The 16,471-nt window shown below is 41.1% G+C and overlaps 1 protein-coding gene across 1 annotated transcript in view; it reads right to left on the bottom strand.

Annotated features, from left to right (window-relative positions):
- The window catches only part of Nachralpha6 (nicotinic acetylcholine receptor alpha6), a 332,523-nt gene that overhangs the window by 70,305 nt on the left and 245,747 nt on the right, over nt 1–16,471 (bottom strand). The window contains exon 8 of the mRNA XM_078191877.1: nt 13,640–13,726. Within this exon, the coding sequence (XP_078048003.1) occupies nt 13,640–13,726 (87 nt within the window). The remainder of the gene's footprint in view (nt 1–13,639; nt 13,727–16,471) is intronic.

Below are 16,471 nucleotides of genomic sequence, written 5' to 3'. Positions count from 1 at the left end.
ATATTGTTTCACACAAAATTGATTTTCCACTCATTAAATCGGGAAAAATGAAATCACCATTTCGAATGCAGAAACCGGACCAACATCGTGCGCGACAGAAACGTAGAGAGGGGGGCTAGGGGGTCGAGCAGAATTTCCAGTTTCCGGAAATGAACTTCGTGTCCGCGGATAGTCGAGCACGATTCGAATCGCCCGGCAATTTCTCTAGATCCGCGTTGCACGCCCGATCGAGTGTTACCTTTTTTTCCCCCCCTGGACTACATCGTTCTTATTTCGTTCCAAAACCTACGCCGGACGCCAGGCCCCCGCTCGACGGACAAACTGTTTAGACGGGAGCGAGCGACGCTCGTATTTCGCGGAAAAGTTTTTACACCGTTCAATTTCGGCGGACCCGATCCCGAATCCTACAGATTCGATATCAAGCGGCATCGCGGACCGTGATGGAAAATTGAAATTTTTCAACGCACCGCGCTGTGCAGAGACGAGTGAACGTTATAACCCCACCCCCCTTCTCTCTCTCTCTCTCTCTCATCCATTCAAAATTTGTCCCTCTTTCATTCGCTATACCTCACTCTCTCTCCTTCTCAAAATTTTTTGTCTCTCCCGATTTCACTCTCTCTCTCTCTCCCGATTACTCGATTTCTCTCTCTCCCGATTACTCGATTTCTCTCTCTCCCGATTACTCGATTTCTCTCTCTCCCGATTACTCGATTTCTCTCTCTCTCTCTCTCTCGATTTCTCTCTCTCTCTCTCTCTCGATTTCACTCTCACTCTCTCTCTCTTTCTCTCGATCTTTCTATTTCTCTTTCTCTCAATTTTTTTCTTTCTCTCTCTTTCACTCTCTCGCTCTCCTGTGCACGATCGCACGACCGCGCCTTTCGAATCGAGTGGAATATACGAAAAAAATCAGGCGACTTGGGAGCCGCGCACGTTCCCCATTGGATTATGGGATAACCCACAGAGACCGAGTAAATATACACTGCTTCGAGAAACAGCGTACAGGAATTTTCGACGAAAATCGGTCAACTTTGACAGACGATAACTCCGTAAATGATCATCATAGAACGATGAACTTTTTGTTAAATTAAAGCTTGAAATCTCTACTTTAATACAGTCTAAGCCGATTTTAAATTTGGTTTGATTTCATTACTGTTCCTCGCCAGAAATGGAGCCATGATTGTCGTGTTGAAATGTGCAAAGTTTGACGAATCGCATGGAACTTGGAAAATTATTTTCGGAGATGTGGTTTACGGTGCAATAAAGGTCGTTCTTCTCTCTTTAATTTGGTGTAAAAAAAACTCAGCTGCGATTTTTTGTTGCGAAGTTATAGCGTTTTGAATTTGACCCTGTATTTCTGTCGATAAATCAGCGATAAATCAACTTAAAATGCAAGGGTTACTTTGAAAATTTGTAACTTTGAGACAAAATGTCGTAGACGAATTTGGTTTAGCTTAAATTGAAGGAGAAGGTTCGAACTCTATTTTAGTATAAACGGCATTGAAATAAAGCATTGTATAAATCTTGTGCACTTTGTCAAACTTGTCAATTTTTCATATGAAGCTTCATATTTTAAGGGTTGCAATAGCAGGGGTGCGTTAAACATGGAATACGAAAATTGCTGTAACTTTGCGAGAAAAAATCGCATCTTAGTTCCTCTTTTTTTATATTAAAGAGGAAGGATCGAACTTTATTTCCTACTAAACGGCATCATCAAGAAAAATTTTTCAAACTCTGTGCAGTTTGTCAAAGTTGACCAAAATCAAGACTTTCGATGCGACGAACATAGCCTCGTACTTAAGGGGTTAAAGTAGCATAGAATGAGTCAAACTTAAAACCTAGGTACCCTATCTTAAAGTAGAGACTTCAAGCTTTAATTCAGCGCAAGGCTCATCATCCTACTATTATTTTTAGCGAAATTATCGTCGGTTAAAAATTGACCACTTTCCACCCAAAATCCGCCAACGCCACAATTATTTCCATTGGCGTAACAATTATTTTCATTGATATAAATATCACCCAACCAACCAAAAAGAACAATAAAAAAACCGGTCACCTAATTGGCGAAATTTTTCATTTTAACGCATCGACGGCGCCGTCGCTGGCCCGTAAAGCAGCCCAGAAAATGTTATAAAAGTCGCGGCAACCCGGGGCCGGGGCTAATCTATTCAAGTTCGATAAGGTAGCAGCTGTTAATTGTTCGAGTTTAAACGTTCGACGGCGGCCGTCGCCGCCTCGCTTACTTATTAAACTTTCGGCCGTGGAACCCCGATGGCGCGCGAGTCAAAGTAAAAGTCTATTTAGTCATGGAGAATTTCGAGCGTGCGACGGCCGCGGAGCCTGGGTCACCGGGGCAAAGGAAAATATGCAACTAGTTTCGAGAGGAGAGAAAAAAATATAAATAATTATTCCATCTACCCTTGTAACAAATTATAATTTAAAAAAAAAATTACTTGGTCACTATTTTACCCCTTTAACACCTAAAATAAATGTCCAAAATGGGCTAGATTTTTTTCAAAATTTTCAAAGGCCGCTAAAGGGTGAAAAGCAAGCTCGGGCCGAACTCGGGCCGATTCGTCTACCATGCGTATCAGCCTTTCTTGTTCCGGCGATATTTCCTTGCCGTGGTTTATGCATTATTCTATCGCGTATCGAGCGGGTCCGCGCGCGCCCGAAAACTGGGTTAACCCGGCCCGCGGCGGTGTCGAATTAATAAATGGACCGCCGCCGCCGCCATAAGGAAGCCAAATGGAACAGATAAATGGCGCCGCGCGGATGATTATGAATTTTTTCGCGTGCCCGCCCCCCTCGCGAGATATCCATCCGGGCTGATTGCGAGTCGAACGAACGAACGCGCGCGTGGCGCGCGGGTATTGCAGTATTGATAAAACGGGGCAGAGGCATCCCCCTGTCCCGGTTCCGGCCGCCGGGACGCGGATACCTCTGCTCTCTCGTCCCGTATTTTCCGCTCGCGTTCCTGCTGCCGCTGCCGACGCCGCTGCTGCGATTGCGAGCTGCCTTTCGATCGGGTCCTTGGCGGGCAGGTATCTATTTGACGCGGATATCTCTGCGTTTGTATTGGGGGGATGACGAGGGAGGTTGTCATGTGGAACTATTTAGTTTTCAATGAATTTTACGGGGTTTGTTTATTAAGTGTTATTGGACGGTAGATTGTATGATTTATAGTTTGTTTTATATTTTTAGTACATACCTGTAGTATATAATTTATATAGTATAAGCTATGTAATATTTATATAGTATATAGTATATCCTATATATATTATAGAATATATATTTATTTTTCATCTATATATAATATAATGTATAGAATATATACTCTCGTGGAAAATAATTGATTTGAACCGAAATTTGTTAGGATATATAGTGTTTTTTGCTACTTACTTCTTCGAATTAATCGAAAAACAATGAATTATCGAATAATTCGAACAATGATTTGATTTTTCGAATCATTCGAATACAAAAATTGTTCGAATTATTAGAATACAAAAATTGTTCGAATTATTCGAATACTAAAATTGTTCGAATTATTCGAATACTAAAATTGTTCGAATTATTCGAATACTAAAATTGTTCGAATCATTCGAATACAAAAATTGTTCGAATTATTCGAATACAAAAATTGTTCGAATAAATAGATGGAATAATTCACGAGGAACGCCGTAATAATATTATAATAAAAACGATTTCGCCCGAAAGAAATCCATTCCTGTAATGATCTTAGATAAACATTTATTCGATGCAATCAGAATAATGCCGAAGTCAGCTCGGCAAGCATTTTTCGACGGATTTCCCCTCGGATCGACCACCAGGTAGGTATAAGTATTCCCGTTTTCCGATAGCGAAGGAGACGGAGAGGTCGGCTTTTCAACGGGATAGCATGAGAATTACGTATAGGACAGACGCCATAATGAAGGGCCGAGAAAATCGCGTGCGCCATAGAATTGGCGAGAAAGTCGCGTACCCCATAGAATAGGCGAGATAGTCGCGTACCCCATAGAATAGGCGAGAAAGTCGCGTACCCCATAGAATAGGCGAGAAAGTCGCGTACCCCATAGAATGGGCGAGAAAGTCGCGTATCCCATAGAATAGGCGAGAGGCGACGTTACGGAGGTTTTCGAAGCACTGTGCGTTCCTTTCGTTTTTTTTTCATTGTCTCTGACCGATGACTGTTTATCGTTCTCGTCGCGACGGCTCTGGTTATCGAGAACGACTTGATTTATGGTCGGCTCCATTCGAACCGTGCCAAAAAAACGCCGGACATCGCTGTACGGCTAGCTGTCCGCGAGCAATTGAATACCGAATTGCCGAAATTATGACGTCACGTTGACTTCAGATCTATTTACTTAAAATTTATTGCCTATGAGTTGGTCGATTTTTTGCTTGTAATTGTATTGCTTTCAATTTTATTTTCTTAAATCCTATTGGCTTAAATTCTATCGCTTTCGGAAATTCGTCGCACTCGAACGTCTGTTACATCAACAATTAGGCAATTATTAAAGTGTTAACAATAGCTACGCAAAAATTGTACTCTGCAGAAAAATCTTGTTCCATTCTCCGTTTTTGTGTTATTTTTATCACTGTGAATATAGGCGATGTTTCGATTAATTATTAATACCCTCTGTATAAATGTCTATAGATTCGAAAGGAATTGTAGGAACGATTTTTAACGAACCACTTCGCAAAATGTTCCTGCGACAGGGTAAACAATTTTTACTCGAAAACGTGAAAGTATTATAGAAAATGTGGCAGTGAAACATTAAAAAAACGCGTCGCAAATTGTTCGAAAATTCATCTCAAAACACGCGAAATTGCGTCGCAAAATGTTCGAAAATGCGTCAGAAAACACTCGAAAATGAGTCGCTGAACTTTCAAAAACCTTCAAAATCGCATCTTCGAATATACCAAAATTCTGCACCAAAATCAAAAAAGCATCCTCTCTTCAAATAAAACACCGCTTCGCAATCCACCGCGTGCCGTGTAATAGCGAGCGGACTCCCGGCTGCGCGGAATAAAGTTCCGACCGCGTCGCCGTCGATTGGCCGACGACCAAACGATTAACCCGCACCGCCGGCGAAACGCGGTGCATCCAGTTTCCCGTAGCCGAGCCTGAATGGCTCCAGCCGAACGCAAAATCACTAACGACGCTAAGTAGACGCGAAGCTTGAAAGCACGGCACTGTTCCACCCGCTTCCTGTTACCTGCGACCTCCTCCTCCTCCTCCTCCTCATCCGCGCGCCCGATCCCCGCCGGCCAATCTTGCGAACAGAGAACACAGCGGAGACCTAACCCTTTGCTAACTAGGGCCTGGGACAGACACTCTAGGCTAACCGGAGTAGGAGGACGCGGATGATGGGGACGCGGTCGTTAATTGCTGGCGAATTTGATTCTCGCAGGATGCTTGTGCATGGTGGTGGGACTGTGATTGGGCTGCGTTGATTGGCAGTTATTTGTTGTTAATGTTGATTGATAATAATGACGTTAATAGTGTTGTTAATGTTGTTGTTAATGGTGACGTTTAGTACTGTCGTTAATAGTGGCGTTAATGCACATTTCTATTTAGACCTTACAATAATAAAATAATAACCTAACAACACTAAAAATAAATACCCAACAATAGTAAAATAAAACAATAACCTAACAATAATTAAAAATAATTAAAACAATAACCCAACGGTATTTAAATAATAAAGGCAGCCAAAATCACGCCGTCCAACGCAGCTCTGAATTAAATCCTACTGCTCTAAATATCAAAGATTATATACAAAAACCATAAGCTATAGCAGTTTCATTTAGTTTCACTTCGCGTTAGGGGAATAAAGAAGCAACAGCGGGAATAACAAGGGAATAGAGCTCGGCTCGGCGGCGATCGAGGCGCCGAAAAAAGTAGACGGTGGTTCTCAATGATCGCTCGTTAGAAACTAATTTCACCGCGGGCCAACGCGGGCTTGAGGGTCGGGCTCGGAGGTCGGGCTGGGCCGCGTCGCTAATTGCCTGGAAAAGAAAGTTTTCCGGAGCGTGTCGGCGCGTCGCGGCGCGCGCCCGCTCTCTCGGCTCGGGGCTGCGCCAGCAATTATCGTGAGTGTGTGCTCCCATCGCGGTTATACTGGTTTCCATAGCGGTTTGATGCGGTCGACGACGAAAAAGGTGCAAGCAGAGCGGCGAGAGCAAGAGACAGAGACAGACAGAGAGAGAGAGAGAGAGAGAGAGAGAGAGCGAAAAAGATTGATGGAGAAGAAGAGAGAGAAAGAGAGATTGATAGAGCAAGAGAAAGAAAGAGATTGATAAAGAAGAGAAAGAGAGATTTGAAAATAAAGAGAGATTGATAGAAAAAGAGAAAATAATTTGAAAATAAAGAGAAATTGATAGAGCAAGAGAAAGAAAGAGATTGATAGAGCAAAAGAGAAGGAAAGAGCACCCTGGATGCACCGCCATGCCTTTTATATCTGTAAAGAGATCGCCAATGACTTGACTCCTCCAAGGATCGTTCGCCGCCTAAAATAAGTCCCTATTCCTTGGGCAGGACAACCGCGCGAACACATTTTCAAGCTGCTTAACAGAGCAGACGCCACCGGCCGCGTCTTCCTCCTGCGTTTAGCCTGCTGCTATTGCTGATGCTAGCTACCTAGCTGGTAGTGTATGGTGGATGATGGCGCTAGTGCTGCTGCTTCTCGTAGGATTTAATTAAAGTTTCAGCAGCTCGAGCCGGCTGTTATTCCGAAACGGAAGCCGGGCGTTCCTGTTAATATTTCTCTCCTTCTCGCCTCCACTACCACTGTTATCGACCGCTGCTTAGTCGCCTAAACGCTGGCACTGCCGAAACTAGAGGTTCGTCTTTTTTTTCTTATCCCATTTGCATCATCGCTATGTTTCAGTTATCTCATTGAAACATCGGCGACGTTTAATTGACGACTGACTCGTATCACCGCGCGCGGTCGATCGTATGCGCGGAGCGCGGAATATTCCGCGCTCGGTGTTAGAGGATAGTCGCGGCTCGCGGAATATTCCGCGCTTGGATGCAAATGGGTTATCCGTTAAACGAGAGGATCTGCGGGGACGATATCATAAATCTTTGTTTTCTTTTCAAAGATGTTGAAATTGTTAAATAGGTATTTGTTCATTTCAGCGATGTTTTTGTTATACGCATTGTTGAATGACAGTCGAGTTTGTGGGAATGGTTCCCAATTAAATCGACCGCCGCGCGATTGTTTATGAAGCACGGTGAAATATGGACTTGAAAAAAAAAACTAAGGTTTTCTCCTGGGGGTCCTCGGTGAACGGGTAACATTGAAAAACAATCACGCATTGTCCTCGTTAATTAAACGCTCTTTGCAGCGTTCTGGAGTGCTAGTTAATTAGCGGCGACGGGGACGGTTGCGAAATGCCTGCGATTCGCTGTTCTGTATGTTAATATTGTCAAAAAGCCTATATATTATATATATTTATATATATATAAAAATTAATAAATAAATATAAATATATATAAATAATACAGTAGTTATATTGTATAACAACTGCACAGAAAACATCCTCGAAGCAAGGCGAATGTTTTTATCGTGGTACGCTAATGAACCTAACTATGAAAAACACCTGATCTTAATACCAAAAATCGAGAACGAATTCTCGGTAGCGACTTCTCTGAGCTGCAAATAAATTACACTTTCTACATAATGCATTTTACATGTTTACAAGGGTTACAACGAAGGTCGTTCAGGTCAATTACGATTTACAGAAAGAGAGACAGGGGTCGAGTGAACGTGAGAGAAAGAGAGTGAGAGAGAAAGAGAGAGAGAGAGAGAGAGAGAGAGAACATGGACCGTTCGAAGAGAAATATTTTTATTAATCCATAATGGTATTTTGATTATTTTGGTATTTTTGATCTCGACCGGCGTTCGCAGGGAAATAAGTTACGCGAGGAGTGGGGGTAGACAACAAAGTGCGCGAATGCCACGTCGCGATCTTAGGTTGAAAGTATAATTTCTATAATTAATATTATATTATCGATACTAATTAAAAATATAATATTAACAAAATCCTTCAATAAATATAATATTAATAACATTACAATATTAACAATATCCTCCAATAAATAAAATATTAAAATACCAATAACATCGCTGTTTCAGCACCTTAAACCCAAAATATTAAAATAAATTTCTGACAAATTTTCCGCAAATAAATATTTCAGAAAAAAATCCTAGTAAAAAGTGACACTTTTAACACTATTTTTTTAACGAAAATTTCATGTCAATATCTCGAACCGTTCAAAAGTTATATCAATATATAACCAAGCCCAGAAGAAGTCTTCATAAAGACGAGTTCATCGCGAAAGCGCTGCGCGGCGCTCACGCGGCGCACGCGTCGCTTGCCCCCAGTCCCCGCGTAGCTTATTTCCCCGCGAACGCTGGTAAAGGCGAGAGCGTCGTCGCTTTCCGTACTAATATCGCGGAAACGGAATCGAAGCCGGGGTATCCATAAGACAGGTGCGAGTTCTGTTTTAACAGAGGAACGTAGATTCAATATTGGCCAAGAGAGAGAGAGAGAGAGAGAGAGAGAGAAAGAGAGAGAGAGAGAGAGAGAGAGAAGCTGTTATCCGCGCTTTCTCCTTTTTCCTCGGCTCCGGTTGGAAAAACAAACCGACCGCGGGCAACACTCGACGACGGTTAGAGACGGGAATGTAAGCGCGCATATCGGCCCCGTTGAAATTGAACTTACTGTTTGCACAGGGCTCTCCCCCGATAAACTGATGGAACATATCCCCTTGCTGAACCTCCACCCCCCGTGGGTGGGGGGGGGGGGGGGGACACGGACGCCTGTGAATAAACTATGGGGACCTTTCGACAAGCAATTAAAGACAGCAATGTAGCTAGAACTTCGGTTACCAGTGAATTCTCTAGGCGCGACGAGCAGGGTGCATGTCTTAACAATCATGCTAATTTTTAAGGCATTTGCGATAATCTGATAAAAATATGTCTCGAATAAAAGTTAATATGGTCTTTAAGAGGAACAGATTTCGATAATAAAAATTTTAGAAAATTTGTTTATTTGATATGAAGTTTGGGTCAGGTTGATTTTTTTATACGACACCGTGTATATTTAATCTCACAGTGTTGTAGAGGAGGTGAAGAGGAATTCAACGAGATGTCACACCATGGCTTTTTGATTAGGTTTGCCTGAGGAATTCGCGATAATTGGAAAAATTGTTTAGTTGAAATAACAATTATTATGTAAAGGTTATCATGTAGAGATCATCATGAGGAGGTCATTAAATTCGATTTTCTATCTACTATAGTGTTACAAACCCAAAAGCTGCATAGTATTGTTTAAAGAAGCCAAAGCGAATGAAATAATTTATCGAAATTTTTATTATTGCATTCTGTTGCCATCAAAGTGCTAGTCAATTTTTATTCGAGAAGTTTTTTTATCAGATTAGTGGAAGTGCCTGAAAAATTGATGTGAATGTTAGGACATGCACCCTGTGCATCACGCAGGGACAAAGGGGCTATTAAGTCAATTAAAAGGTTTTCTCCTCTAAGTATACGAACCGTCGAGAACAGCTCGAGAACAACAATTAGTACAATACATCAAAAAGGGGGGGACCGTGCATGTCTCAGGTGAACAACTTCGAACAACTTCGGTGCTAGAATGTTGCAGGTGCCTAAAAAACTTGATAATTTATCCGACTTTTTACAGTAATATAAATAAATGATACGATTGTTTATTAGGTTAGTGTACAGCTTGTTTTTTGAACGTATTAATTGAGAGAAAAGGATCATTTCGAATTAAATAATTGCGAATTGAATAATTGCAAATTGAACAATTTCGAATCTAACAATTTCAAATTGAATAATTGCGAGTTGTATAATTTCGAATTGGCCAATTTCGAATTAAACAACTTCGAATTAAACAAACTTGAATTTGAAATTTCGAATAGAATAATTCCGAATCCAACAATTTCCAATTAAACAATTTTAAACAGAAAAATTTCAAATTTAACACATTCGAACTAAAAAATTTCAAATTGAAAAATTCCGAATTAAAAAATTGAAAAATTCCGAATTAAAAAATTTTAAACTAAAAAATTCCAAATTAAACAATTTCGATCGAATTGTTACTTAACAAAGATCAACAACAGTTTGGTAGGCACCCTTGCCATCCAGCACTCGACATGGATTTACATCGTGGAACGAGATAATATATACTCTAAACATTAACGTGAAACAATCTAAAAAAAAGAGGGGTTTCTGTATCTTGTACAAGGGTGGTTCAGTAGGGAACGTTCAAGAAAGAAAACCGCCGATGCGAAACAGACGAACACAGACGAGGTAACCTGTGTCCGTGTTCTCTCCCTTTCATTGCTCCAGCTTGGCGCTGCTCTGTTCTCGATCCTCGTTCCAAAAGCATCCGTGGGAACGCCGAGAGGCGGAAAACGTACTTTCCAGTGTAACGTCCCGAATTGCATTAGGATCGGCCGGCAACCTTTCCTTGGAGGAGGTCGAGTTGGGCGAACGGGAAAAATCCCGAAAAACCATCCTTCGACGAATATTTCACTCGGCGATTTGAACGCGTCTTGGATAAATCAACCGGGCGCGCTTCAAAGTGTCCGCGGCTATTTAATAAGAATATATTTCATCCGTTCGCGTCAGAGTTACGTTCCCGCGATAATGGACGAGTTATGGCATTCTTTTGCTTTGAGTTATCAGGTTGGCAGGTATGACGTATATTTTAATGACTGTGATAATTGTTAAAATAAAAGTTGTGTAATAAAAAGTGTTTTTTAACGATTTTAACTTTAAGCGATTTCTGAATTAATATTAATTGATATGAAATAAATTATTAATATATTAGTGATATAAATTAATATATATAATAAATTAATAATTTCATTATCTTCTGATTCGTAATTTTATTATACATACAATATTAAATTAATTTGAAATAATTATAACAATCCTTCCTAACCTCAAAAATTGCACTTCGCAAACTTCGCGAATATTTTGCAAGTGTATCTAAGTTTATAATAAATGATATATATAGTAATAAAAGTGGAGAGAACAGACGGCAGAATTAATTGAAAATAAATTCTTCCGGCACTTACTATAGCATAAATTAAAATTTCGGTCGCGTCGCTTCGACTTCGGAATTCGTATTTCGCGTTTAATTCAACCTCTCGAAGCCGACACGTTTCCTGCATTTTCATCCGGCTCGGTTATTTTCATTCTAAATCATCGCGTGGGGGATGATTCATAACTGACAGTTCCCGGAGCCACGTCTTTCGTAACGCGATTTTCGATACCGCCGGAAATGGAAAAACATAGGCGGCGGCCATGATATTTTACCGGTTGTCCGTTCGCGATGAAAATGAAATTCCTTCCCTTCGGTAGAATTTCAGTTGAAATTTAATTTTGCAACGCCGTCAATGCAAGAACGGCGCCAGAAGTCGTTTGGCAACGGTGTGTTAACAACAATTTATTCGATTTTAACGACTGCGCTGATTGACGTTAATATTTATTACCGATTCTGAATGAAATTATTGCAATCGATGATTTTGCAGCTTTCTCTTTGAAAAGCAATGTTTTATTTATTTCTAAACGTATTTTTATTGCGATAATATGTTTATGTAAATATAAGCTTCCGATTGATAATTTTTAACAATAATTCTACCTTTTCTACTTGCTTATAATTTACGCAGTATAATTGTTCTGGGCGAAGCTTGGAATTATTTCCTTTGCAAGAGTAATGTATTGAGGTTAGGTGATTCTATTTTGAGGTTACGTTGACCACGTGATTTTAATTATTGCGTTAAAATAATATTTTTATGGTGTTCGAAGATATTAGTGACACGATTTTGGATCGCGACTTTGACAATTATAATTTGCACTGTTTATGATAGTGATTTTAAGTTTAATATTTATGCTTATTTCTTGATATAATCTAAATTGGAATTTGTTAATTATTCTATACTTAACACTTTGTCATATTCTACAACCTGATAACTTTGACACAACTTTGAAAATCAAGATTTGAATTATTTACGATAGTAATTCTTTTATTCTTAATTCTACTAACCTCTTACGTCTTTTAAACGTCTTAAAAACGTCCTTATGACGTTTAAAACAATTAAAAGACAGTCTACCGACGCGATAAAATATTTCCAACAATTTAAAACCACACCTCTTTTAAATCACAACTAATACAATTATATTTATTTATTTAAAACAGTCTATTTATTTATTTAAAAATCTGTCGAATCTTTCAAATGAATTTAAAATTCTTCGAAGTCGCAAAAAACGTATCATTCCGTGAAGCGTTTAGGCGAATCCATTGGAACGAGGGTTCGAAGGTCAAGCGGACGTCACCGGTGGCCTATGGGGGCAGCGACGAAAAAAACCATGAATCGTTTTCTGGACGGTAAACGACCGTGTAACGAGCGCAGCGATCGAACGAGATCAGCTTCGGCTCCGTCGGAGCCGAAAAATGGCTCGTCGCGGCGACGGACGGCCGCGGCCTCATGATTCTCCTTTTCTGACCCCGTCCACCACCCCTCCCCCCAGCAAAGTGGTTTTCGACGTCTCTCCGGACCCGGCCGCGTCGCGAGCACCCCGAGAAATCAACGGTGAAACTCTGAACGACCTTCGAGGCTCTTACCGTCCCGCATGATTTCTCTTGCACCGCCGCTCGCGCGCCCTCTCCGAGGGGGGCGCCGTGCGGGCTCCTGAACGGGGATGCTTGAACGACAGGCACAAACACGGCGCGAACTGTACACAGCGGACCGCGAAACTGTTCTATTTTTTCCAAGAACAGCAACTATTTTTAAAGTGGACGTTGAGTTATTCGAACTTTTCTAAACGACGCATAGACTAGCATTAGATTAACCCTTTATGATTGGGCAGATTTTAAGTGGAAAATCGAAATATTAACTTGGAGCATTCTATGCAGTGCAGAATTATTTTTCGTAATTTTTGCAATCTTAATAACTTTTTAAATTTGTAAATTCGTAATTTCATAAAAATTGCTTTCAAACGTCATTTTTAACAGCGCCTTAGAGACGCTATTAAATCTCTCGTTTTTTATTCTTTTCTCTCGTTCTAAGTGATAGCAAAATTATTTAAGAAATCGTTTCATAATATTAAAACAGTCTTCTCGCCGCCAAAAAATAATTCCAACAATTCGCTCCAATTTCCAAAAAGTTGCTGCGCTTAAAACTCGAACGAACACTTTTCCAGTCCACTACATACCTACGTACATATAAATATAAACATATATGCAAACAATAAACAAAAAGTAACAAATATACATCATACATATATAAACATATATAACAATATATTAATATAATAATATAAAAATATATATATTATATACGTAAATATATATTCTAGAAAAATATATTTATTACCTCGTTTATCTATTCCCATATACATTCATATCCATACACACACACACCTCTATCCACACCTTTATCTATAATATAATATAATATAATGTATATATATAGAGAGATAGAAAAATATGTACACAGACACTGATATATAACAGTGAGACACATGGCAATGCAGGCTCGCCAGTAAAAGCCGGGGGATGCTTCAATAATTAATCGTTATCATTGATTGGTCATAGGTACCTATTAGAGGGACAGCGTCCGAGGTCGTCGGCATGCTTTCTGCCACGAGGTTCAGGAATACTGTCAGCGACAGCAGAATGGTCACCCCTGCGATAAAGTCGAAATGAGAAACATCAACAGGTGCATCGGGAAACATCGTTGTTGCCACTCTCTGTGCCCGCGGTGTCGATGTTCGTAGGTGTGGCGCATGGACACCACATAAATATATACACACACACACACACACAAAACACGATGGTGGAGGACAAACCAAGTGCTTCATTTCTCTGCTGTGCAGTCACGATTTTTCGTTAATGGACTATACCGTGATGAGGACGATGACGACACCGCGACGATGACGATGATTAAACCGTGACGATGACTATACCGTGATGATGATTATACCGTGACGATGACTATATCGAAGCGATGACGATGACGACACCATGACGATGATTTTACCGTGATGATGATTATACCGTGACGATGACGACATCGTAACGATCACTATACCGTGACGATGATGACATCGTAACGATCACTATACCGTGACGATGACGACATCATGGCGATCACTATACCGTGACGATGACGATGATTATACCGTGACGGTGACGATGACGATGACTATACCGTGACGATGACGATGACTATACCATGACGATCATTATACCGTGTCGATGACATTAACAACAAGTCACACAATGATAATACGTCATACTATGATAGGTGACGATGACTACACGGGGCTCGGTGTCCTCGTTGCCGAGGAATTCGTGTGACTAGTTCACGGTGTTCTTGTTGCAATCCACTAAGAGACAGGTGTTTTATACGGTGACGCGGAGGGGAACGTTTTGTGAAGGGGGAACGTGTTCTTGTGAACGCGCGATGGTTCTCTCGCGTCTTAGCGAAAATCGTGTGTGATTGGCTCGGGGTGTGTGTGTGTGTGTGTGTGTGCGCTGGTGAGAGGAACTATACTTCGGCGGACACTCGCCGAAATTACTAATTGCATTGTCGAGGTTCGCCGGAATGGTAGGTGTACAGCAGGCAAAAGGGTCGCCGGCGATCGTCCGCTTCGAACGTGTGTGACGTGCAGTGGTGCTGGCACGGAATGTATTTACAACAACGGGGATTTATGTACGCATACAGATTGTTGGAGCACGATTATGGTAATCGGTAGTAACCATCGTGCATGGCTGGTGACTGTTTTAGGACTTTTTTTTTTCTTTGCGGAACCTTGTGATTAATGCGAACGCGGCAACTTGATTTGTCTGACTTGTTTCCCTGCGAATTCAAGAGTCTCGGCTCTGGGATCATTCCGAGATCAGTTTAGGATGATTTGACGTTTCAAGAGCAGTATAATCAGTATAATAGATGCCTCTATCTTCAAAAGATTGGACCATGTCTCGAGTTACATAAAAAAGTCTTGCACATCGCCTTAATGGCACGCTCGAACGCGACCATGTTAGGCGGACGTTGCGTCGACGAGATGGCCGCCAGACGTGAGCACTCGAATTAACCTCCTTTTGCGAAGCGACGATGTCGTGGAAACGATTGTTGAAAGGATCAACGCTACTTGGTCGAGTTATTGAGACTGATTATTGTTGATTATTGTATGGTCAATTCTATGTCTACTGTATACCTGTTCAACTTCAACCCCTTTAACATCCACCTAAAAATCATCCTCGAAAAATCACCCCCACTTATAAACTAACAATTCCATTTCAAAGCCTTCCACAACACACTCTCCAGCGACTGGTATTGTACTGTACAGCCTAAGTACTCCCAGGAAGGTAAACCGTGGTAGCGAGATTAGCGAGGAACGGAAACGACTAGCAAATTTCTCCGACGAATTAATGCGTTCTCCTCGCTGCATCTCGGGGAAACAATCTTGCTTTACGCGCGGCGACACGCAGCGTATATATACAATTATCCGTGGAACGTGCGTTCGTAATTCGCGAGAGAGAGAAAGAGAGAAAGAGAGAGAGAGAGAGAAAGAGAGAGAGAGAGTGAGAGAGAGAGGGAGAAAGTTCTCCCCCGTGTTTCGCTCTTGATTTTTACCATATTTTACGAAATACCGCAGACTTTGTAAAATTGTTATAGGAGATGTTGTTTATGCTGAAACAAAGTTCGATCCTTCCTCTTCAATTTAAAAAAAGAGAAACGTTGCTAGGAATTTTTCTTGCGAAGTTACAGCGGTATCAAGTAACCCTTACACTTTACGAAGATCCTTCGCAGAGTTATCGACAGCACTGCAAGGGTCGCTTCAAAGTATAATAACTTTGTGTATAAAAATCGCAGCGACGCTCCGTTTTTTTCTAATTAAACGAGAAGAATCAAGCTTCGATCTCCCGCAAACGGTATCTCCGAAAAAAATTTTACAAACTCGCAGCAATTTTTTGAATTTGACAATATCGAACACGGCTCCAGATTTAAAGAAGCGCGACAGCAAGGATAAATCGCCCAAAAAATCTAGAAATCCAGATCTAAAAAATCTAGACTTAGAAGTGAACTTAAAGTAGAGACTTCAAGCTTTAATTTAAAAAAAGAATCGTCACCCTACAACAATTTTCCACGGAGTTATCGTCGGTCAAAGTTGGCCAATTCCTCACCGAATTACTCGACGCTATAATTTTGCCAAGCAGCGTGCACTACAGCTTATAAACCAATTAAATGCGCTCTGCCCGTTTGTAACAAAGCGACCATTTGTCGTTTCCAAGACCGAGAGCGGTACGTCTCAGCCGCGACTCGGTCGCGCGCGCGCGCGCGCGGCACAAACGTAATTTCACCGCGGACGAAAGTGTTTTATGAACAGAGTCCGGTGAAACGCGGACGGGGGATTCGCGAGACCCC

Source organism: Augochlora pura, chromosome 10 (assembly GCF_028453695.1).
Source record: "Augochlora pura isolate Apur16 chromosome 10, APUR_v2.2.1, whole genome shotgun sequence".
NCBI lineage: Eukaryota > Metazoa > Arthropoda > Insecta > Hymenoptera > Halictidae > Augochlora > Augochlora pura.
Note: the sequence above shows the minus strand (reverse complement) of the source record. Positions and strands in the feature narration are given on the sequence as shown.